The sequence below is a fragment of the Drosophila miranda genome, chromosome 3 (assembly GCF_003369915.1).
Source record: "Drosophila miranda strain MSH22 chromosome 3, D.miranda_PacBio2.1, whole genome shotgun sequence".
NCBI lineage: Eukaryota > Metazoa > Arthropoda > Insecta > Diptera > Drosophilidae > Drosophila > Drosophila miranda.
Genome location: NC_046676.1, coordinates 1,181,512 through 1,208,002, shown reverse-complemented (window position 1 = coordinate 1,208,002; position 26,491 = coordinate 1,181,512). Strand labels below are relative to the sequence as shown.

At 40.6% G+C, this 26,491-nt stretch overlaps 1 protein-coding gene across 1 annotated transcript in view; it reads right to left on the bottom strand.

Annotated features, from left to right (window-relative positions):
- The window catches only part of LOC117188125 (transcription-associated protein 1), a 156,151-nt gene that overhangs the window by 52,022 nt on the left and 77,638 nt on the right, over positions 1–26,491 (bottom strand). The window contains exons 8-12 of the mRNA XM_033391474.1: positions 10,174–10,258; positions 9,968–10,111; positions 9,711–9,914; positions 6,857–7,474; positions 721–2,113 (exon numbers count right to left, since the gene is read on the bottom strand). Of these exons, the coding sequence (XP_033247365.1) occupies positions 721–2,113; positions 6,857–7,474; positions 9,711–9,914; positions 9,968–10,111; positions 10,174–10,258 (2,444 nt within the window). The remainder of the gene's footprint in view (positions 1–720; positions 2,114–6,856; positions 7,475–9,710; positions 9,915–9,967; positions 10,112–10,173; positions 10,259–26,491) is intronic.

The following is a 26,491-nucleotide window of genomic DNA, read 5'->3' as shown; positions in this document are numbered from 1 at the left end:
TGTCGAATCTGGATCAGATCGGATCATTTTTATAGCAAAAGGAAGAAATCAATTTGCAGTGGCTCAAACGTTCAGACACGTTTTCTGTCTCTCCCGCACGCACTCTTTGTCGCTCAATGTAGCCATACTGACTATGTATCGGGTATAAATGTAGAGTTGCAGTCGTAATCCTTTTATTTAATCTGTTTTATCTGTTCAAACTTAATAAAGATTTGAATGAAAACTGAGTCCCATTGCCTTCTTAATTACAAAGCCTCCATAAAAAAAGCTCGGATACATTAAAACACTTCTTATAAAAAAGCTGGAAAATGTTAAGATTTCCGCATAATCACCAAAGCTTGTTTTAAACCACCTATGTAGACTTCCCACTTTTCATGCTTTTTAACTTATAAACTTTATAAACTAACTCAAGAACATGGTTCCAAACAGCTCTTCGCAGATTTGCATCCAGCACTTGCAACAAGGTAATACCTAACTCAGCACTAAGGATCAAGAATCACACCGCATTTGGAATAGGCTCGTCCCCTGCAAAGGATCACGAAACACGAACAACGACCACAATAACTAAATTACATGTACATTGATAATAAAGATATGATTCCCAAAATTTCAGGCCTGACAACCGACACTACCCCGGTCTTAAGGAGTCATTACAGAGCCTGCATTGGAAAGTCTTGCTTAATTTTAGGGCGCTGTTAAGGTATAGAAATCATTACTTACCAATCGTAAACAATCTTGGTTCCAAGGTGGTACAAAACGTGTTTCCATCCATTAATCCGATTTGTGCATTGGCTGGTTGATGTCTCAACAAATGTTTTTTTGGTGGTATTATATCAGCGAGTACATCTTTATGTGGGTCCATAACTTCCGATACTGTTTTAGATTGAATTGCTCCTATATGCTTTAAGAGTATCATAGATTCCTCTCTTACAATCCCATTAGGACTTGTAATATGTCGAACTAGTTCGTGAATAACTTCATATGTGGCCTTTGTTTGCAAGTCTTTAAGATCATCATTTTTATAACTTACACTAATAGGGCTTAAGCAAATTTCCAGCATGGTCTTCATATAATTTTTTGTAATTTCGATGGCCCCATTGGAAACATCTCCCTCTAGGTCCATTAACACAAACATGAATGCTTTCAAAAAGTTGAAGAGATGTTGATATAGAGCACGCAGAGACATATGCTTACATAAAAACTGAATGGCTTGACAGCCACCAACCTTTGAATACCAAGGTCGATCATAGCATAAGGATGTCATTTTTTCTGCCAAATACTGGATTAAAGGTAATCTACATGCTCTTTCTTTATTTCCCATTATATTTGTGGCAGTATCAAGAATTATTCCCATGCAAGCTATGCCAGGTTTGCATAGTTCCTTTTCTTCGTGACCCATGCAAGCAGCTAATGCCTCGATTAGAACCATGGGATCTATGCCATTAGAGACTTGGTAGCCTTTTTGAGGAAACGGACCCGCCTGTTGTGCAATAGCTACCATTGTATAATGTCTTACAACAGCTGCCATTACTGGACAAACAGAATCTCGCAAGTCTTTCGTCGCTGAAGCTACTAACATTCCAATAAGAGCAGTCTGATGAGTTCCACGCACACTAACATCCTCAACTTTATGTTGAAATATTGACCAATTCATTATATTGCTTTCCACAAAGTCTGCATGGGTAAACAGTTTTAGCAACGTATGTTTCTCATCATCCAAACTAATGAACGCTGCTAAAAAACATCTGATTACTTCCCAGCTTTGACGCCTATAAAACTGATCAGTAGAATTAGACCCTAATGCTTTAAATGCAGAATGAATCGCTTCGTCCACGGGAAATTCGATTGGAGTTTCATATTCTTGAAAGTATGTTATAATGGAAATGATTGGTTTTTCATTTTGATCATAATGTAGAGTCTGTGGTTCCACCATCATTTTGCGATTGCCACCTCCAAATTTTCCAAGAACGCGAAAAGCAACAAGGGCGGCATTGTCCTGATTTCTTAAAGTTTTCCAAAGGGCTTGCATCAACGCCGCTCTAACTGGTTGTATGTGATCATATAAAAAATCAGGCTGCAAATTGTCAACGCAGAGTTCCAATGTTCTTAGTCCCTAAAATTAGAAATTGTAGCTATATTAAATTATAAGAAAGCATGTATTTATTAGTTACATATATAGATAAATATATTTTTTGTCTTATTTTTCTAAGACTTAAGCATCGTTTGCACCACGTAAAGTCTAGTGTGAACAAACTGTGTTTTAGGTGTGTTTTAGCACTCCTATTTCTGCACATCAACATAAACAAAGTGGATTTTTCTGGGAAACAGGCTCGTTGATTCTTTAAAGTTTAATTAGGTGGCTGTAGTAGATTCTAAAATCTAATAGATAGGCATCATCTTATAATAGTTAAAGTAGGTATTGTAACGAGCCGGTGGTGTCAGAGGTACTTCCCTTCTATGCGTTCAAAACATCTGGTTAAAGTCAAACAAAATTTTTCAGGGGTGTACCAAAAAATACGGGTGACCTAAAGCTTCTCTACAGGCAGAAAAATTCTATATAAATCCACATGAAATAAAAAAGAATATCATGACACAGAAATTTGCATGTGTTCATTTCAGTTTTATCCAGAGATCAATTTATCGTTAAATGATATAAAACGCATCCGTACAAGAAATGGTTATATGTCTACTAATCACAGCAGAAGGCTGTTACGCGCGGATCCCAGGCATAACGCAGCCTTCCTCCCGCCTAACCGACCGAGGGACTATGTTAATACCGAAATTAGGAAATTAAAGTCTGAAATTAAAGGCTTTTAGGAATATCGGATAACTTTGCTATACCTCTATAATTTAATTTTTCGTCAGACCTGCTACCTTTTTTATGGAGAGGAATTATAAACGATTCCTTAGATCAGGCGGAAGCAAGAAGAATCAAAGGACCGTGTAAAGAACTTAGCCAACTTCTTGAAATTTTGTATAAAGTCTGGATCTTAAGTTTTTTAGACTGGATAACTCTTTGGTAAACCAAGGGGGTTTCCCAAATCTAATCGGAAGAGAAAGCGGGGCACAAGAATCAAAAAATATGCCGCGACCGCAACTCTACATTTATACCCAATACATGGTTAGTGTGGCTACATTGAGCGACAGAGTGCGTGCGGAAGAGACAAAAAAAAACCTGTCTGAACGTGTCGTCAGGCGCTGCGTAGCTACTGCAAATTGATTTGTTCCTTTTGGCTATAAAAATTATCCGATCTGGTCCAGATTCGGCAATCAGGTAGGTTTGGTCATTCTTTATGATGGTGCGTTTTTAGTTTGTATTGTATCTTCGCTTCTAGCTCTTTCTTAAGCGGGTCGTGTTTTTCTTGCTCCTGCATTATCTGCCCTTTGTTTAAATATCATCAAACATTGTTGTCATTTTGTTTTGGTATATCATCGAATCTCTTTGATTTGATTTGAATATTGATTAAAATTTGGGTTAATCACCAGTGTTTCGTTTGTAAACAAGTGTTTAATACAAATACTATATCGCAACGTAATAACGGACTCGTGCAGGCAATTTGTTATTGCTTTTACCCAGTCTGCTTTTGGTTATCGTTTCTTCGGTGTGCACTGTTCTCGCGCATCAGCGTTTGCATCGCCTACACTTTCTTGAAAGCATAAGCGGGCCTGCTGCTCGAATTCTTGCTCTCACTCTCTCTGGATTACGTACAGTTCTTCTTCTTTTTGGACTATACTTTTGTTGTCTGCTTTGGTGAGTTCGTTCCCTGCACTTCGTTGGATCGTCTGCTCTGAAATATTGCCGCTGCTGCTGATTGTCGGGCTCGCTCTGCTGTCTGCTCTCCCATTTCACTCTGTGCTTTTATTATTCGTGCACAGTGAGTCTACTGCTGTCTAAAATGGCAATTGTTTGCAGTGCAAAGAAATGCGAATTCGGTGGTGTAATCATTGGTGATTCATTCCTTAGCTGCTGGCTGTGCGACAATTTTGCCCACATAAAATGTGCTGGTGGTGGAAATATTGGCCGGCTAAACGATCTGATCTCGAAACGTATGGGTCTGTCTTGGTCATGTTTGGCTTGTCGGGAGATTGAGGCCGAAATGCGCACTTTCATGAGACAGACTCGAACTGGGTTTTTGGATATCCGGAAACAATTCGTGGCTCTCAACGAGAAATTTCTAGCCCTAGAATCGCAGTTTCTTGAGCTCAAACTCTTTAGCAAATCGCTTAGACGGAAAATTCCGCATAATGATACCAATCTCTTGCAACCTAATCCGATTGGTACGTCTGCCTTCCACCTTTATCCATCGGAACCATTTTTTACTCCGTGTGGTCAAATGCTTTTCCTCCTTTCATTCATTACCAGAACAAAACAAAAGCATATGCGGTTGGTATTGGAAATTTATTCGCTACCTCTTTTCAATTGAATTTTAAAACACTGTGCCCAGTCCATTTGCAAACCTTTGACCTTTCTCTTTGGAACAGTCTTGTCTCCCAGTAATTTTGAATGAGTCCTACATCATTCCGCTCTATCAAATATTGAAAACTATGAGTTCTTGGTCACCCGGAAACTGCAACATCCTTGTTGCAGCTTAATATCTCCGTCGCAACACGGTTTTCTCAGACATCGTTCAACATCGACTAACCTTCTTGAGTTTTCTAACCTAATCCACCGTAGTTTTCAAAGTGGTTTGCAGACGGATGTAGTTTTTACGGACTTCTGCAAAGCATTCGATTTTGTGAACCATGCTCTGCTTATTCACAAGCTCTCTTTATTAGGGCTCCCAACGAATTTTCTAAATTGGATTTTGTCCTATCTGTCTAACCGTACTCAACGTGTTTTGTTTTCTAATGTGTTGTCAAATATTGTTAATGTTACTTCACGAGTGCTACAAGGAAGTCATCTGGGCCCGCTTCTGTTTTTTTTATGTTTGAATGACCTACCTCAAGTTATAACATACTCTACTACACTAATGTATGCTGTCTGCCTTACTCTGATTGGTATTTGCACACAGGCCTTCAACTGGATCTAAGTGAACTACTATTGTGCTGTTCAACTACCTCCAACTACTTCCTTTTCTGAACCTTTCGAAATGCAAACTTATGACATTTTACCTTCGCGATCCACATTTTGTCTCATATGTTCTAGGAAATCATGTTCTCGAGCGAATTTCGAGTTCAAATGACCTCGGAGTCCTTTTTGATCATAAGATGTGTTTTAACAGCCACATAGCTGCAACAGTAAATAAAGCTAAGGGTGTTTATCAAGCGTTGGTTTAAGGAGTTTGACGACCCGTACGTTACGAAACAACTGTATATTAATTCGTATTTCAATTTTCTTTGTGTATTATCTTATGCTCGGCATATAAAAAATATAAAAAAATAAGTATGTATACAGTACATACAAAGACATAATAAATATACGAGAAAGTTTCCATGTTGGTGAGCCCCGTAGCAACAGTCTGGGATGTGTTTTCTTCGGGCGTGTCAGATATTATTGGCTTTTCTTTCGTTCCGTACTTTTAGGCCAACCCGCTTACCCATATGTAGGTATAATTATGCCGAACACTAACCTTTTAGGGTTATATGCCATAACTATAACTTCTTCTGATATACCTTATCCCCTGAACTATCGCTTAAACTAATAGCATTCAACATTTATAATCACCTAAAATTGAACTAACTTTTAACTTCTCTTCTTTCCCCCTTTTTTAATTAAGTACTATTATTAGCAGATAATTGTTAATTAAATTTTGAAATACACATGTAACAGTGAGATCTAACAAGGGTATAGATACAAAATTTTGTTGCTCTAGCTCTAATAGTCTTTGAGATTTGTGGATGCCAAAGATTTTCGTTCTTTGCGGGGGCGGAAAGGGGTGGGCCGAAATTTTGAAATACACTTGTGCAGGTTTGATATCACAGGAGCGTGAATACCAAATTTGGTTGCTCTAGCTCTTGTAGTCCCTGAGATCTAGGCGCTCACTTTTTGCGGTAGGCAGAGCCGACCATGAAAAGTGTGTGTTAGAGAGAGACAGAGCGAGAGGAAATGAAATTGTTTTCTTCATTCTGGCTACAATAATGATACGATCTGGTTCAAATTCATCAGTTTTATAACATCAGTGCACAAGTCAAAGGCGGACCAATCAAAATCCCTAATGAGGTTATTAAGTAAGCTTCGCAAACTAGGCTTTACGAAAGCAGAGGACACTTTCGAATAGCCTACTCGACCGATCCAATACAGTTGGTCCTATATTTAGCGACACTTCGAAAGTAGGATGGTAGGCGTCTTCAGGTATAGTGAGCGGAAGGACTTGGGTTAACAACAATATGGTCGGATCTGCAACAAAGCTCAGATCAAGCAATCGACCCAAGGAATTTTTCACATGGTTGACTTGAGATATGGATAGGTCAAGCAAGCCGTCAACAAAGTTAAGAAACAGCTGTTAAAGCGGACAAGTGCTGCTAATAAATAGAGAAATCCGAAGAAAGTAAAATAAATGAGTAAGTGATGAATATAGCGAAAGCGGGAAGAATCAGTTTTACACACAGGAATTCCAGTTCCTGTTGAACTTGGACTGTTCCGACGCGAAGTTAGAGTCCGCTGCAATCAGAATCCCTCCTGCACGTCAAGACGAACGGTCCTTTCTAAAAGTTGTGTAATGACCTGCCAAAACCTCGGAACTAAGAATTTCCGGCTTTAATTAGGTTTCGGCAAACACAATAACGTGGGAAGCAAATGCAAAACTATCCCGGAAAAGAATGCTGAGCTTACTACGTATCTTACTACTATCTTAAAATTACTTGCTTACTATTGTAAGCTTATATATGTAAAATAATTGTTAATATAAAAACTTACCTGACTGATTAAAGTAGGTGAACCATTTAAAGCAGAAACTAATGGATCCATTAGCATTGGTAAATAAGGCAGTAAAGATGACAGTCGAACCGGTACAGTCAAACAAAGCTCCACAAAAAGATCCCGCATATGTTGCTTATGAAATCCACTTTGTAATCGATTTAGACCTTCCAATAAATTTGGTAATAGGGGTAAAAATTCTTGGTACAGTAAGTCATGACTGCCGCCACCTATAGATCTAAACAATGCCCTAAGTAGTAAAAAATAGTTGTACGGCTCATCAGAAATCAATGCTAATTCCATTGAGCGGATAACTATTTTGTGAAGATGTGGGCGTAACATCTGTTCGTTTTCGACAGGAAAGAGACTGACGCTTCCAAAAACAAGTTTAAACAACCGTAGATACAAATTAGATCGCTCAACGTTTGATCCCATTTCTTCCATTTTTTCCAAAAGATATTCCACCAAAACGGTGGCAAAAAGCGGCGATGTTGTTGGATTAGCTAAAAACGAGTTGGCTATTACTTGCAGGGATTGATTTTTATAGATTCTCTCCACCAAAAAATTGATTGTAGTTGCAAATATTTCTTGAAAGTTCTGCGAATGCATCATAAGGAACTGTGGAATAAATAATAAAAGTTCAAAAATAATTTATTATTATAGTATTGTATAGGGCGCAAGCAACCCCCGTCTAACTTGTCCTAGCCACAAAAAATACACTCGATATAACGCGACTTATCAAGAATTTGCGTGAAGAAACTATTATAACTGAAATGTGACACGAAACAGAGTGTGTGAGAAAGAGAGTAAGTAAGCGGCGTGGTCACGCTATGTAGTCACTGAAATTTCATTTGTTCCGTCTGGCTATAATAGTTTCAAATTCTGCTGGAAGATATGGTTATTCTCTACGATTCTGCGTTTTTCTCGTATCTTCTAAATTGTGGATGCCACAGATTTCTATCTTTGTGGGGGCGGAAACAAACTTGATTCAGTGTGATATTACAGGAGTCTGGATACAAAATTTTGTTGCGAACAGACAGATATTGCCCAATCGACTCGGCTATTGATGCTGATCAAGAATATATATACTTTATGGTCGGAAACGCTTCCTTTAGCGCGTTACACGCTTTTTTTTCCGCACAAATATAATATACTCTACACTCGTTTGAAGTATCGGGAATAAAAAAATCCCCTCGATGGACCTCGATCTCTCAAAATTGAACGTGCAGAAAATTTTTATCGGTCAAACATTTTGTCGGGGACGACCCAAAATAAAACTTCGAGCGACGACGACACAAAATATTTCATTGGGTCACGACGATGACCCCAAACTATTTTATATAATATATTATATATAATATATATATAATACGTAAGCGCCATAGTCGATTGATCCTAACTTTTTTTTAGTTACATTCTCTCATAATGTTTAAATGATCAGACTAAAACTATCGAAAACTATCTTATTTAAATCAGGAAGGCTAGCTTATGATTATTGATTATTATAAATATGATATGTATGTATTATTAACATAAGGCGCAAAGTTAATCAAAATTTTCCAGATGGTTACCTAGCATCTGGTTTCAGATGCTTACATCAGTTACCATGTGCCACAGTCTAAAAGTAAGGTCTGTTTTTAGAAAGACTTTAATGAAAAGAGAGCAAAATTTTTTCCCAAAGTAAAATCGTGATTGGTTTTCAAGGAGGCAACTCTGAACCCATTGAGTAAATATCAACATACGAAGCGCCATAAACATCAGAGACGTCAAAAAGTCACATTCAAGTTTTACGCACACAAACGCAATTAAGAACAGTTTCGTGCCGACCGCTCATGAGCAAAATCATACGAGTTAAATCAGTGCGATGCCGAAGCCACCGACACCTCAAGATATGTAAAGTTTGAGTGGAGCACCGATCGTATGTGCTTCAGCAAGTATCCGTCAACGCACAGAGTTTATTCCGGTGATTTTCATGCATGAACGTTTTTTGATAAACAAGTGCTGCTCAATCAGTCAAACGAGAGTTTTATTATACCCGATACTCAAAATGAGTATTGGGGTATTTTAGATTTGTGGTAAAAGTGGATGTGGGTAACGTCCAGAAGGAATCGTTTCCGACCCTATAAAGTAAATACATATATTCTTAATCAGCATCAATAGCCGAGTCGATTGAGTCCTGTCTGTCTGTCAGTCCGTCCGTCTGTCCGTCCCTATTAGCGCCTAGTGCTCAAAGACTATAAGAGCTAGAGCAACGATGTTTTGGATCCAGACTTCTGTGATATGTCGCTGCTACAAGAATATTTCAAAACTTTGCCCCGCCCACTTTCGCCCCCACAAAGAACGAAAATCTGTGACATCCACAATTTTAAAGATACGAGAAAACCAAAAACGCAGAATCGTAGAGAATGACCATATCTTTTAGACTGCAGAATCTGAATTGGATCGTATCATTATTATAGCCAGCATCAAGAAAACAATTTAATTTTTTCTCGCCCTGTCTGTCTCTAACACACACGTAGCATACATAGCCGGCTTTGCTTAGAGTAAAACATTAGCGTCTAGATCTCAGAGACTATAAAAGCTAGAGCAACCAGATTTAGTATCCACACTCCTAAGATATCGGACCGAGACGAGTTTGTTTCAAAATTTCGCCACACCCCCTTCCGCCCCCGCAAAGGACGAAAATCTGGGGGTATCCACAAATCTCATAGACTATTAACGCTAGAGTAACCAAATTTGGTATCCGCACTCCTGTTAAATCTCACTATAAAACCTATATCTCAAAATTGTATAAATGTAGAGTTTCGGTCTCCACAGCAACTCACAACGTTCCCCCTCGTTTTTTTTTACTTACAATGCCACTGAAATGCTCCAGAACTTCTTTTTCTTCTTTACTTCTAGATATTAATCCTGAAGTTCGCTGTTGGTTTGGATTAACGTTAATTGTATAAATATCTAAAGCCTCCATTGCAAAATGAACTAAGTCAATATATACACATAAAATCTCTGGATTAAAAAGCTTTTCTTGTGTAATAAGACTTGTATCAGAAATCTGAAACTTTAAAAGATATTAGGGAAAATACAACAACAAAAAATCGATTTTAAACATACTTTTGAATTAAAAAAACCCCATGTAATTGTTTTAACTCCACCGACGAGGGTTTTGACTAAGCTTCGAAACTCAGCAACATTAACTGAACACACCCATTGAGCTCCAGATGCCGATGCTTTAGCTTGTTCACTTGTCAGCTGATCCTTGAAAGCAAATATATATATGTTTATATTATTATAGTATAAATATTGTTTACAGTACATACATCCTTTAGTTCTGGCAAGTTAATTAGTGGTAATGTTGAGTTTCCTTGAAGATTGTTGGGTGCTCCAGAGTTCGATTGTCCTTTGCTTAAAATGAAATTCATAATAATTTTAAGTAATATTAATGATTCAGAATATTTTTTGCGTCAGCTAATTTAACTTTTACACGAAATTTTAGCCAAACAATACACAGTTGAACGGTTATGAAAGGAAATTTCGGCACTCCGAAAAAACGTTCCTTTGCAATTAATAAAAAAATGTATCTTCTGCATTGGCAATAACTATTAAAAATTTGTTAAAAACAGAGTGTACCTCTTCAGACAATATTTTTTCTAAACGAAAGGTAAAGTCTAGATGTTTTAATTATCATATTCATAAAATAAATTGATAACGCTTAAGAATACATATATTTTAAAACTGGGGCTTTATACGGTTTACTGTACAATATAAAAGATAATACAGTCCACTAAGTCGTAACCATAGTAAATTTCAGTCCTTCGATCAGGATCACATCTCATAATTCGGTAAAGAGGTGCCTGCAAATCCCAACTAAATCGTACATCTACGGAGGCTCGGGAATTTGTACAGTCATGTGCTTGTGTGCAAACATTAGATCACAAGTTGGGCCGATTGGTTGCTCCCAAGAGACTTCAATATAATGATGAAAATGAATTTGTGGATCCGACTATGAGAAAGTATTTTAGTCCCCATGAAACTTACACTGAAGCGAAAGGTGACCGGGGCAGTCACGACAACTCTAATCTACTGCTATCGAGCACTGTGGACCGCGTTTTTGAAAAAAAATGCAATTTCTGGAAAAGATTCGGTACTCAGCGGGACCCGTTTTGAGAAAACGCACATTCCTACGTTTTTTGGAAGTTACGAGTTTCATTACTTGAAATCCTATCTGGAGTGCAAAGCGTTTGTTCAGGGCAGCAGCAAATGATTGGCGCGCACTGTGCCAGTTCCGTGCGCTCCGGTCCCTTCTCGCTCTCGCGCGCTCGGGACGGGCGCACGGAAGATCCACGATCCATACGCGCTCACCGCAGCATAACGTTTAAGCTGGGGTTTTTTTTAGTTACGATTCCATCCTCGGTACAAGCTGCGGCATCGTGCAAATATTCGCACATATTCATACACAATTATATTATACACGAAAATACCCTTTTCTTGGAGAAACCCGAGGTTCTCCCTTTCAACACCTTCCGATTTGTCGCTGGATAGCAGCTCCTCCGATCCACCCCCCTACAAACATTTTTTAAAACATATATATATATATATATATATTCCTGACGCGACAGTATTTCTATTTGTGTTAATGCGCTAGTCACATGGAGTTCACATAGTTGTGTGCTTTTAAACATAATTATTTTCTTATTCTAACATTTTTAGTATTACTAATATTTGTATTATTAATACTAATACTAATTCTAATCTTATTATTATTTGTATTATTATTTTGTATTATTATTATTATTTTTTTTTATCCTGGTCTGATGAGCTCGTGGGGTGGCTTAAAGGGGGCCTAGCTGAGGCCACCGGACGGGTCGCGGGTTGCGGATAGCGAACGGCCTACCTCGGTAGGTCAGCTGCGAATAAGCAGGCATCCCTCACGGGAGAGTACCGAAATAAGCAGTCCCGGACAGTCAGCGGGTAGCAACACTGACGATGCGCTTGTGCTGCCGCCTCAATAAGTAGCTCACACACTCCCATCCCTACACGATACCTACCACATCCCAACCCCCACACCCACCTCACACCACGCCGGACTAAGTGTGTTACTCGACCCGTGCCGAGAGTCAGCCTGGCTGGGGGCCCGGTATAAAAACTAGCCCAGTCGCTAACGGAGGGCTCCGGGACTTAGCAGCGCCCTGTTCTAATGATGCCTTACCAGGGCAACGTGGATCTCTGCCCGGGCTGATCTTTCCCTTTCTCTGCATCTCGTGGGATGATTATGGAAAAAACAGCAACAAATACAAAAAACACACAAAAAAAACAAATGAGTCTGGCACTCCCCAAACGCCAACTGGGAGCAATCCCAAGCATGGAAAGGCAGCGTCACAAAGGCCTGGCCCTACCAGCTCTGCAGCAGGGAATACCTGCAAGGTGGAAGGTGCCTGTGCGAACCCGAAGGGGTCCCATCCCGAATCCGGAGTGGGTGGCAAGGTAACCCCCGAAGCTGACACCTTGGAAAGGAAGCTAAGCAATACTGCGGCTGCCCGACCTTCTGGTAAAGCGGAGGGGGTTGACTTGCCGTCGACAAGCGCCCAAGCCAAACGCTATGCCGAAAAGAGGAGTGCAGGACACATACACCGTCGGCAACACGCCAGCAGCGATGCCAGCCCATCAGCCGACTGGCTGAAGAAGGTGGAATGGGCTTGGGCTGTGCTCCCGGAGTTCCCCTTAGAACAGAAAAAGGTGACTCCCCAAGCTAAGAGGCAGCGCTCGCAGGAGACACCGGGACCGGTAGCAAAGCTCTCCAGAGTGCTGCCCAATGTCTCTTTTGCGCAGATTGCGGAAAGGACGCTAATTGTCGTCCTCGACATAGGCAGCGCAGAGGGAAGGATTCCAAGGAGTCAGTGGAAGTGGGTGGAAGGGGCATTGGCCGACCGCTGCTTCGACCTCCTCGACAAGGACCCAGGACCACCGCCAGTCTGCAAGGATATGGGGTGGTTCCAGGGAAACGTTAAGATAATTGCCTGCGAAGACGAGCGCTCCGTGAAGCTGTACAAAGCGGCGGTGGCGCAGGTCGGCGAGATCTATGCTGGGGCGAAACTCGTCGCAGTCGACTGGAGCGAGGTGCCCAGCAGACCGAGGGCCAGAATTTGGGTGCCGGCTACCTTCAAAGAGCCAGAACGCATCCTCAAGATGTTGCAAAGATGCAACCCAGGACTACCGACCTCGGATTTGAAGGTAGCCAAGGTTGAGACGACACAAGGCCCGACTAACCAGGCAATGCTCGTCCTCTACAAAAAGCTCGTCGACAATGGAGGCAGTAAAAGGCGAGCTAAACTTCGGCTTCAGCTCGGTCACCATCAAGGTGTTTAAATCGAACGCGGCGGCCGCGGCGCTTCCTGTTGTCAACACAGACGTGCAGGACGTCGCTGCGGAGATCGAAGCGCCTGACGACGAGCTGGAGCCAGACCAAGAAGGATTCTCTTCTGAAGGGAGCTGTTGCTCGATTTTGAATCAATGTGCCGAGAGAGGGTCTCAGACGACTCGGACGCAGATATTACAGTGGTGGAGAACCTTGAATCACTCTCCACCACTGTAAAGCAGCATCGGCTGCCGACGTAGTCCTGATTCAGGAGCCTTGGGTGGTAGGAAGCAAGGTCTGTGGATTGGGGACGATGGAATACAAGATAATTGTATCCCAAAATGAAGGTAAAATCCGTACCTGCATACTTGCGAGAAAGCATTTAAATATCTTTCTGCTCCATAATTATAGCGATGGCGATAACACGGCGGCAAGCCTAGAGCTGAACGGGAATCATCTCAGGCTGGTGGCGTCCTATATGGCCCACGAGGAGGATGATCCTCCCAACGACCTTGTTCGCAAAATAGCCAGCGACAGCGAAAGGACGGGCAAAAACCTACTTATAGGTTGTGATGCCAACGCCCACCACACCCAATGGGGGAGCAAGGACACGAATGTAAGGGGTGAGTCACTGTTCAGCTTCATCCTGAACTCAGATTTATTTATTTGCAATCGGGGCAACGACCCCACGTTTATAATTAAAAATCGGCAGGAGGTCATTGACCTCACGCTAGTGTCAAACAAACTGCTAGACACAATCAAGAGCTGGAAAGTCCTAGGAGACCACTCCTTCTCGGACCACAGGTATATCGAGACGATATTATCCCTCGAAACCCAACGACTATATCAACCCCAGAAAAGCCAACTGGGAAAAATATAGCACAACCCTGGAGAAACTACTCCCTGCTAACGCCCCTAATTGCCCGAACACGGAAGCCAACCTAAACCATCTTGTGAACAGGTTTACGGATGCGTGCAACAAAGCCTACAAGGCAGCATGCCCTTCTACCAGACCAAGGGGGAAAAAGAAACCCCCCCTGGTGGTCTAAGCAACTAGACACCCTTCGTAGAACTTGTAGGACTCTATTCAATAGAGCCACAAGAGCTAAGGAGGATACTCACTGGGCAGACTATAAAATCAGCCTTGCACTACACAAAAAGGAAACGAGGAGGGCTAAAAGAGCCTCCTGGCACAAATTTTGCTCCGAAATTGAGGAAAAGTCGGAGGCCGCAAGGCTCCGGAAAGTTTTTTCAAAAACAACTCCTTTAGTAGGTTATCTTAAAAAGAATGATGGTACGTGGACCAACTCCAGTGAGGAGTCCCTAAACATTCTGCTCGACACGCATTTCCCCGGATGTACAACCACCGAGCCGATATACCTCCCAGGAGAGGGATCGGTAGAATCGATGGACCATATCCTTACAAAACGGAACATAAGCTGGGCAGTAAACAGCTTCAACCTGTTTAAATCGCCAAGCCCGGACCAGGTAATCCCGGCCCTTCAGAACTTCAGAAGGCCGGGGATACGGCCATCAGCTGGCTAAACAGTAGTATCTTCAGGAAGATACTGGCAATATCGTAAGCATGGCTTAAGGCTAGAATAGTTTTCATCCCTTAAGCAGGTAAAGCCTCACACTCAACCCCGAAAGACTTTAGACCAATCAGTTTATCGTCTTTCCTACTCAAAACCTTTGAGAGACTTATCGGGTTACAAGAGTGTAGCAAAGTCTCAGCATCTCAAAGAATACTCATTAATAACTTTTCTCGATATCGAGGGAGCCATTACAGAAGCCCTGACTGACCTGGGGGTGGACTGTCACTTGGTGATGCTCATTGATCAATTGCTCATATGCAGGACGGTGACATCATAGATGTCTGTTATTAATCGGTGATTTCGGTGATTTATTCCAATCGTGCACATAACGAATAGCTCCAAAAGAGAGACCAAAAATGCATGTGGACTGTGCAGTTGAATTTATTACAAAGTGAGTTCTCGATTTGAAAAAAAAAAAAAAAAATATATGTATAATCGACTAGTAATATTGCAAGTTAAAATTATATTACTATGCAATACAACTGTTTTTACGATATAATGTGCTGTAGTTTTGTTTTAATAATTAATTGTTCCCAGTGTTATTGTCTGTGTTGTTGTTACCTTAATATTGTTACTTTAGCTAAAGGACAGTTGGGACAAGGACATAGGCACAATACACATATCAATGTATGTAAGATTAATAATAATGTATCGTTTATTAATAGTGTTTTTCGAAAAAGAGTACAAAGTGTATGATTTAAGATGTGCAATTAATGAGTCTGTCCTTCCGACTTTTTGTTCAACTTTCTGCTTCTACTTCCAACAACCGACTGCTTTTTCGATAACCCCTTATCGGTTAGGCCTTTTAAATATCAATTACTTCTGGTTATATCGGTTAGGTCTTATCGATGGTATCTTAAGTTCAAATGTTAATTTAGGTGGGATAGTGCTAACTACTTGATACCCTGTCTTTTACATGTATGCTTTCTAGCATTCATTTTTTGATAAGTGGTGCTTAAATAATGGGTCATTTCCTGAAAAAGCTAATAAAGTTTATGAAGATCTACAACAGCAGGTTAAAGACGTCATTCTCCTGATGTCATTAAACATGCTTTAGTATCCATTGGAGAGCTCTCCGAAGATGCTGCTGAGTCTAGGGATAAGGATATAAAAATGTATCGACTCCATCACACTCGGAAGATCTCACGTGTCGCAACAAATACAGATTTATTAAACAGATTATTGTTGAGCTCGGATCCATTTTTAACTGGGCAACGAAAACTTCAAAACCAAAATAAATCTGTTCTTTTGAAATCTGTTTTAGATTTACTTAATTAATTTAATTCATTTCACATCATTCAATATTTGTTTTTATTTTTATTTTTCGTTCAACAAAATTTATTAAAAATTAATTGATTATGTTTAGTTTCTTAAATTAGTAGTACAGTAGTAGTACTGTGTGGTGGCCTGCCCTAACAATAAGGACAATCACCAATCAGCTGGGAACTGCCGCCCTCTGCATCAGTGGAGCTCTTCGAACTACACCAAATGATGCGCTAAACGCCATTTTATGCCTCCAGAGCCTTGACCTTGCAGGAAAGGAGCGGTCAGAAATGGCAGCAATACGTCTTAGGGACTCTGAACAATGGGTACCTCAACACATAGGTCACTCATCTATACTAAATAAAAACAACATGGTCCCAGCAAGAACGGACTATCAAGTTCCAAGGGAGCACACGGAGACTCCATTCAGCACCATCATCCCTCACGGAGACGAATGGCTCGAGGGTTTCCCAGGCCCAGATGGGGCCATACGAATCTTTACGGATGGCTCGAAGATGGACGGCAGGGTCGGAGGAGGAATCTACTCTGAACAGCATAAACATAAGGCAATCTTTCAGGCTTCCGGATCACTGTAGCGTCTTCAAAGAGGAAGTTACTGCGTTTACTGCCTGTACTGCCTTCACACAGTTACTGCCACGGCAACCCATCTAAACATCTACAGCAATAACCAAGCTGCGATTAGATCACTTAACGTGATCTCCTCGAACTCGGCTACTGTGGCGAAGTGCCGCAGATCTCTTCACGAAATGGCTCAGCAATTTGCTATCAGCATTATATGGGTGCCGGGCCACCGGGACATCGAGGGCAACTGCATAGCGGACGAGCTCGCCAGATCTGGTACTACGACCCCCCTTCTCCAAGATAAGGAGGATATTTGTATGCCTATGGCCACCTGCAAGCTCATCATAAAAGAGCAGTACATGCGACTAACAGACAACAAGTGGCAAATAGCGACACGTTGTCGCACAGCTCAGCAAACATGGCCGACCATAGATAAGAAGCGCACCGCAGAGCTCTGCAAACTAGGCAGGGAAAGGTGCAGCGCAGTCATACGTTCCCTCACAGGACACTGGCTAGTAGGCACCCACGCAAGTAGGCTGGGTGCCCCATACAATGATTTCTGCCGCAGCTGCAGAGACGAGGAAGGAGGAGGAGAAAGTGGAACACCTGTTCTGCTCCTGTCCAGCTCTCAGCAGAAGACGGCTACAACACTTAGGCTCTGCCTTTCTCAAAGACATCTCGGAGATGTCTACGTTATGTCCCAGAAAGATCGCAAACTTTATAAGAGCATCTGGCTGGGACAACTGCTGACATGAAGTCTCACTGCAGGAAGGGAATGATCCCAAGCGGTATCACAATTGGCCGAAACCGGCCTAAGTTTGCCGGGCTCCGAGCGAGCCTGGCAGCCGCCTCTACCTAACCTATTATTTTTTAATTATTATTATTTTTTATTTTTTTATTTATTTTTTTTTTATTAAGATTTTATCAAGTGTTTTTCTAATTTCTCCCTAAATCGCGTTGCTCTACTAATATTTTGAATATTGAAAGGTAACTCGTTCCATACCCGAATAGCAATTGTTAAAAATTGTTTTTCTGAATTTGTTCGTTCTCTTTCGTAGTGATCAGACGCGTTTTTGTTTTGCGCTCCGCATTTTTTCCTTTTGTTTTGAATAAACAGCCGGTGTTTTCCTAAATAAATTTTAATTAACTTCCTAACCAGCCAACAATCTGAACACCTATTCTATTCCGCGAGTGCATGCCTTTTGATTTGTGTTAAAACATTATTTAACTTTTTATTTTTCGGCGTCGGCTTGTCGTGTTTGTGTTGTTGCAGTGAGTGAGTACGAGAGTACCGCTCTCGTCTGGTAGCTTTTGTTGTGTTATCACTCTCTCCCTATCACCTAAACTTAAATAACTGTTCTTTCTCTCTCGCTCTCGTAACTTTCTGTTCAGTAGCTCTCTCTCTCTCATTAGCTGCTGCTGCAACTGTTCTCCTCTCCTCCTATTAGCGTTTGTCTGGCACACTGGTTTGATAGCCATTTGTTTTGAAATATTATTTGATTCTAATTTTGTTCAAATTTCTTATTATGAAGTTTTCTGTTGTATGTGCCAAAAAATCATGCAATCATGCAGATCACCCACGATCAGCCGATTATCCCCTGCTGGCTCTGCGACAGCGTAGTGCACGCAAAATGCGATGTATTCGATGTAGAAAGACAATTGTTCTGTACCCTATCCATGTCTATCAATCCATTTTGAATATTTGCCTTGCTAAGTTTGAGATATGATCGGCTCGTCTCTTATTATATATGTAGCGGGCAGTGTTGTTAAATGTTACTTTTAGTTTTTTTTTGTTGAGATTCAGCGTCACAACTTCCAAATATTTCAATCCCATAGAATAAGGTGGGTGTCAAATATGTCTTAGCTATCATTAGTTTGAGTATATCTGGTAAGTATTTTTGTGTTGGTGCGAGTTCTCTTAGTAGACTATATGCTCTACCAGTAGCTTTCACTACCTGGTTACTCCAAGAAAGCGAATTGTTAAATTTTAATCCTAAGTTGTCCACAAGATTTACGTAATTTATTTGTTTTCCTTCGATTTCAAGTTTTGGATAGGCAATCGTATTTAGTTGCTTCTTGTATATTATTACACATTTAAATTTATCTGGATTAAGTGCCAGACCATTACGCTTCGTCCAGCTACTAACATTGAACAAATCACTGTTACACACACTTATACACTTATCAATTTTACTCAATGGACGACTAACATACATTTGGACGTCATCCGCATACATATGACTTTTACAATTTAACAGGACGTCTGGCAGGTCATTTACATATAATGAGAAACAAAGGCGGTCCAAGAACTGAACCTGACTAATTTACTTAATAAGATTTCGTTGCTCTCTGAGCATGCAAGATCTGTTCTGCGTTGGAGTCGGAGAGTTATTGCTATCTCTGGCTGCGCTCAGTCGAATAAATGCTTTGAAATCGACCGCCTGTTTTATTGTTCTGCTATAACCTGACAATTAGTAAAAATCGCAACTAGAGCCGGCTGGACCGGAGTCAACGTATAATTTAATTTGGAAAAAGTTTTCCGAATTTTCAGCCGTAGTACAGCTTCTTTGTCTCCTGTAACCTGAAAGTTTGTTACTTAGTAGTGCATTGTCATCTATGAAAGTTCGAATTTGTTGTGACATTAATTTTTCAAGGACTTTTGACAAAAACGATAGAATTGATATTGGTCTATACTCATTTTTTCCTTTATGGACAGGTGTTATTTTCGCAAGCTTCCATGTACTTGGAAATATGGATTTTGTTAAGACAGTGTTGCAAATATAAGTCACATGTGGCAATATTTTCGGAAGTAAGTTTTTTTTTAAATTTGGATTGTATTAAATTTTTTCTTTATAGTTTTAAATTCTTGATAATGAACAGACGTTCTGTAGCGTTTTCATTTGTTATATGCTTTGTCCCTTACTGTTATATTGTAAGCAATACATTGGTTGAACCATGGATTTTTCTTTGGTGAAATCTTTAATTTACGCAGCGGTACGAATTTGTCATAAAGACATGTTATGTGAGCTCGTAGTTGTTTTACTTGGGAATTAACATCATCCATGTTAAATATTATATTCCAGTCATATGTATTAAATTCATCATTAAGTTTGGTAATGTCAATGCTCTTAAAATTTCGGTGCAATATTTCGTCGTCAATCTTTTTACAATTAAAACGAGGGGGAACGTTGTGAGTTGCTGCGGAAACCGCAACTCTACATTTATACCCGATACTAAGTCTGTATGGCTCTCCTTCGGCAGACGCCGCTAATATTAAACGACACGACAAAGAGTGCGTGCGAGAGAGACAGAAAATCAGTCTGAGCGTGACGTCGGGCGCTGCGTAGCCACTGCAAATTGATTTGTTCCTTTTGGCTATACAAATTATCTGATCTGATCCAGATTCAGCAATCTGATAGATATGGTCGTTATCTATGATTCTGCGTTTTTAGTTTTCTCGAATCTGCAATATTGTGGATGCAACAGATTTTCGTCCTTTGTGTGGGCGGAAGGGGGTGGGGCGAAATTTTTAGATATACGTTTTATAGTGGGATCTAACAGGAGTGCGGATACTAAATTTGGTTACTCTAGCGTTAATAGTCTCTGAGATTTGTGGATGCCCCAGATTTTCGTCCTTTGCGGGGGCGGAAGGGGGTGTGGCGAAATTTTGACACGAAACGGTCAAGGTCCGATATCACAGGAGTGTGGATACCAAATTTGGTTTCTCTAGCTCTTATGGGTTCTGAGATCCTTGAACTCATATTTTGCAAATGGCAAAACCGACCATGAAACCTGTGTGTTAGAGAGAGACAGAGCAAGAAAGAATGAAATTGTTTTCTTGATTCTAGCTATAATAATTATACGATCTGGTTCAGATTTTGCACTCTGGAAGATATAGTCATCCTCTACGATTTTTTAGTGTTTTTTTAGTGTTTTATGGCGTTTTTAGTTTTCTCGTATCGTCGAAATTGTGGATGCCACAGATTTTCGCCTTTTGTGAGGGCGGAAGTGGGCGGGGCAAAGTTTTGAAATATTCTTGTAGCAGTGACATATCACAGAAGTCTGGATCCAAAACATCGTTGCTCTAGCTCTTATAGTCTTTGAGCACTAGGCGCTGAAGGGGACGGACAGACGGACGGACGGACAGACGGACAGACAGACATGGCTCAATCGACTCGGCTATTGATGCTGATCAAGAATTTATATACTTTATGGGGTCGGAAACGATTCCATCTGGACGTTACACACATCCACTTTTACCACAAATCTAATATACCCCAATACTCATTTTGAGTATCGGGTATAAAAACAACATGGTCCCAGCAAGAACGGACTATCAAGTTCCAAGGGAGTACACGGATACTCCATTCAGCACCATCATCCCTCACGGAGACGAATGGCTCGAGGGTTTCCCAGGCCCAGATGGGGCCATACGAATCTTTACGGATGGCTCGAAGATGGACGGCAGGGTCGGAGGAGGAATCTACTCTGAACAGCATAAACATAAGGCAATCTTTCAGGCTTCCGGATCACTGTAGCGTCTTCAAAGAGGAAGTTACTGCGTTTACTGCCTGTACTGCCTTCACACAGTTACTGCCACGGCAACCCATCTAAACATCTACAGCAATAACCAAGCTGCGATTAGATCACTTAACGTGATCTCCTCGAACTCGGCTACTGTGGCGAAGTGCCGCAGATCTCTTCACGAAATGGCTCAGCAATTTGCTATCAGCATTATATGGGTGCCGGGCCACCGGGACATCGAGGGCAACTGCATAGCGGACGAGCTCGCCAGATCTGGTACTACGACCCCCCTTCTCCAAGATAAGGAGGATATTTGTATGCCTATGGCCACCTGCAAGCTCATCATAAAAGAGCAGTACATGCGACTAACAGACAACAAGTGGCAAATAGCGACACGTTGTCGCACAGCTCAGCAAACATGGCCGACCATAGATAAGAAGCGCACCGCAGAGCTCTGCAAACTAGGCAGGGAAAGGTGCAGCGCAGTCATACGTTCCCTCACAGGACACTGGCTAGTAGGCACCCACGCAAGTAGGCTGGGTGCCCCATACAATGATTTCTGCCGCAGCTGCAGAGACGAGGAAGGAGGAGGAGAAAGTGGAACACCTGTTCTGCTCCTGTCCAGCTCTCAGCAGAAGACGGCTACAACACTTAGGCTCTGCCTTTCTCAAAGACATCTCGGAGATGTCTACGTTATGTCCCAGAAAGATCGCAAACTTTATAAGAGCATCTGGCTGGGACAACTGCTGACATGAAGTCTCACTGCAGGAAGGGAATGATCCCAAGCGGTATCACAATTGGCCGAAACCGGCCTAAGTTTGCCGGGCTCCGAGCGAGCCTGGCAGCCGCCTCTACCTAACCTATTATTTTTTAATTATTATTATTTTTTATTTTTTTATTTATTTTTTTTTTATTAAGATTTTATCAAGTGTTTTTCTAATTTCTCCCTAAATCGCGTTGCTCTACTAATATTTTGAATATTGAAAGGTAACTCGTTCCATACCCGAATAGCAATTGTTAAAAATTGTTTTTCTGAATTTGTTCGTTCTCTTTCGTAGTGATCAGACGCGTTTTTGTTTTGCGCTCCGCATTTTTTCCTTTTGTTTTGAATAAACAGCCGGTGTTTTCCTAAATAAATTTTAATTAACTTCCTAACCAGCCAACAATCTGGAAACCTATTCTATTCCGCGAGTGCATGCCTTTTGATTTGTGTTAAAACATTATTTAACTTTTTATTTTTCGGCGTCGGCTTGTCGTGTTTGTGTTGTTGCAGTGAGTGAGTACGAGAGTACCGCTCTCGTCTGGTAGCTTTTGTTGTGTTATCACTCTCTCCCTATCACCTAAACTTAAATAACTGTTCTTTCTCTCTCGCTCTCGTAACTTTCTGTTCAGTAGCTCTCTCTCTCTCATTAGCTGCTGCTGCAACTGTTCTCCTCTCCTCCTATTAGCGTTTGTCTGGCACACTGGTTTGATAGCCATTTGTTTTGAAATATTATTTGATTCTAATTTTGTTCAAATTTCTTATTATGAAGTTTTCTGTTGTATGTGCCAAAAAATCATGCAATCATGCAGATCACCCACGATCAGCCGATTATCCCCTGCTGGCTCTGCGACAGCGTAGTGCACGCAAAATGCGATGTATTCGATGTAGAAAGACAATTGTTCTGTACCCTATCCATGTCTATCAATCCATTTTGAATATTTGCCTTGCTAAGTTTGAGATATGATCGGCTCGTCTCTTATTATATATGTAGCGGGCAGTGTTGTTAAATGTTACTTTTAGTTTTTTTTTGTTGAGATTCAGCGTCACAACTTCCAAATATTTCAATCCCATAGAATAAGGTGGGTGTCAAATATGTCTTAGCTATCATTAGTTTGAGTATATCTGGTAAGTATTTTTGTGTTGGTGCGAGTTCTCTTAGTAGACTATATGCTCTACCAGTAGCTTTCACTACCTGGTTACTCCAAGAAAGCGAATTGTTAAATTTTAATCCTAAGTTGTCCACAAGATTTACGTAATTTATTTGTTTTCCTTCGATTTCAAGTTTTGGATAGGCAATCGTATTTAGTTGTTTCTTGTATATTATTACACATTTAAATTTATCTGGATTAAGTGCCAGACCATTACGCTTCGTCCAGCTACTAACATTGAACAAATCACTGTTACACACACTTATACACTTATCAATTTTACCCAATGGACGACTAACATACATTTGGACGTCATCCGCATACATATGACTTTTACAATTTAACAGGACGTCTGGCAGGTCATTTACATATAATGAGAAACAAAGGCGGTCCAAGAACTGAACCTGACTAATTTACTTAATAAGATTTCGTTGCTCTCTGAGCATGCAAGATCTGTTCTGCGTTGGAGTCGGAGAGTTATTGCTATCTCTGGCTGCGCTCAGTCGAATAAATGCTTTGAAATCGACCGCCTGTTTTATTGTTCTGCTATAACCTGACAATTAGTAAAAATCGCAACTAGAGCCGGCTGGACCGGAGTCAACGTATAATTTAATTTGGAAAAAGTTTTCCGAATTTTCAGCCGTAGTACAGCTTCTTTGTCTCCTGTAACCTGAAAGTTTGTTACTTAGTAGTGCATTGTCATCTATGAAAGTTCGAATTTGTTGTGACATTAATTTTTCAAGGACTTTTGACAAAAACGATAGAATTGATATTGGTCTATACTCATTTTTTCCTTTATGGACAGGTGTTATTTTCGCAAGCTTCCATGTACTTGGAAATATGGATTTTGTTAAGACAGTGTTGCAAATATAAGTCACATGTGGCAATATTTTCGGAAGTAAGTTTTTTTTTAAATTTGGATTGTATTAAATTTTTTCTTTATAGTTTTAAATTCTTGATAATGAACAGACGTTCTGTAGCGTTTTCATTTGTTATATGCTTTGTCCCTTACTGTTATATTGCAAGCAATACATTGGTTGAACCATGGATTTTTCTTTGGTGAAATCTTTAATTTACGCAGCGGTACGAATTTGTCATAAAGACATGTTATGTGAGCTCGTAGTTGTTTTACTTGGGAATTAACATCATCCATGTTAAATATTATATTCCAGTCATATGTATTAAATTCATCATTAAGTTTGGTAATGTCAATGCTCTTAAAATTTCGGTGCAATATTTCGTCGTCAATCTTTTTACAATTAAAACGAGGGGGAACGTTGTGAGTTGCTGCGGAAACCGCAACTCTACATTTATACCCGATACTAAGTCTGTATGGCTCTCCTTCGGCAGACGCCGCTAATATTAAACGACACGACAAAGAGTGCGTGCGAGAGAGACAGAAAATCAGTCTGAGCGTGACGTCGGGCGCTGCGTAGCCACTGCAAATTGATTTGTTCCTTTTGGCTATACAAATTATCTGATCTGATCCAGATTCAGCAATCAGCAATAGATATGGTCATTATCTATGATTCTGCGTTTTTAGTTTTCTCAAATGTGCAATATTGTGGATGCAACAGATTTTCGTCCTTTGTGTGGGCGGAAGGGGGTGGGGCGAAATTTTGAGATACACGTTTTATAGTAAGATCTAACAGGAGTGCGGATATCAAATTTGGTTACTCTAGCCTTAATAGTCTCTGAGATTTTTGAATATCCCCAGATTTTCGTCCTTTGCGGGGGCGGAAGGGGGTGTGGCGAAATTTTGAAACAAACTCGTCTCGGTCCGATATATTAGGAGTGTGGATACCAAATTTGGTTGCTCTAGCTTTTGTAGTCTCTGAGATCTAGGCGCTCATGTTTTACTCTAAGCAAAGCCGCCTATGCTACGTGTGTGTTAGAGAGAGACAGGGCGAGAAAAAATGAAATTGTTTTCTCGATGCTGGCTATAATAATAATACGATCCAATTCAGATTCCGCAGTCTTAAAGATATGGTCATTCTCTACAATTCTACGTTTTTGGTTTTCTCATATCTTTAAAATTGTGGATGCCACAGATTTTCGTCCTTTGTGGGGGCGGAAGTGGGCGGGGCGAAGTTTTGAAATATTTTTGTAGCAGTGACATATCACAGAAGTCTGGATCCAAAACATCGTTGCTCTAGCTCTTATAGTCTTTGAGCACTAGGCGCTGAAGGGGACGGACAGACGAACGGACGGACAGACGGACGGACGGACAGACGGACAGACAGACATGGCTCAATCGACTCGGCTATTGATGCTGATCAAGAATATATATACTTTATGGGGTCGGAAACGATTCCTTTTGGACGTTACACACATCCACTTTTACCACAAATCTAATTTACCCCAATACTCATTTTGAGTATCGGGTATAATCATAAGTCAGGAAAAGTAGGTCGTGTCTGGAAAATATTGGGACAGATAACTGATCAGATGGCTAGATGCAAGCCTAACGATGCCATCGCTGACGCCATATGTGGTTCCTTCAGTATAATGCTGTTTAGATCCCCGATTATAATTACGTCAGTATAGCTTACAGATAAGTCTGAAATTACGTCAATTATTTGGTGGTAGATTGTGTTGCGATGTGGTATGTACAGACAGCCCAATAGTAATTTAAGAGAACTGTTGGAGGCCGATAATTCTATAAAAAGGTATTCTATTGCACTTTCTGGAGGGTGTTTGGCATATTAATCTGGAATTAAGTTTCATATTTATGTATATAGCAACATCCCCACCATTTCAAACATATATCGGAACTCATCAATCTTACCATAAAAACTCTTTTCATCTTTCTGTTTTGCCAGCGTACGAATCAATATCCTACTATTCGTTGGAAGTCTATTCATATTATGGACCATTTAAAAGACATTTAATAGCATATTAGCACACGAAATATACACAAATCACTTCTAGCTCTAAAAAAACATAAAACCTTAAACATTAACATTATATTGCTAGGGCTAAGAGAAGTTTAATTAACGAAAAAGGTTATTCTAGTCTGTCTCAACTGGCCTGTTAACTGCATCATCCTCGGAAGTATCCCGCAATGTTTGTAAGGCATGCATGTTCTCCACTCTAAAAATCTCTCCAGCAGGATGCTTCTTAACATTCACGATCGCCCGACGAGTGAAAACAGCCGATAGTGCTTTTCGTTTTTTCATTTTCATCGCCTTTTTGAAAACAGCCAGATTCTCTTTAATAAAAAACGTAGCCGGCGAGTTGAATTCCATTAGGTCCAGTGATAGCATTTTTTTCGATTCCCTGCGATAGTTTCCAATAGCTCGAAACAACGCCGCCTTATCTCTCACACTCTCTAGTCGCAGGATTATCACTGGATCAACAGCTGTTCCGTGAGTTCTCTGTCGGATCCTAAAGATGTCTTTCACCTTC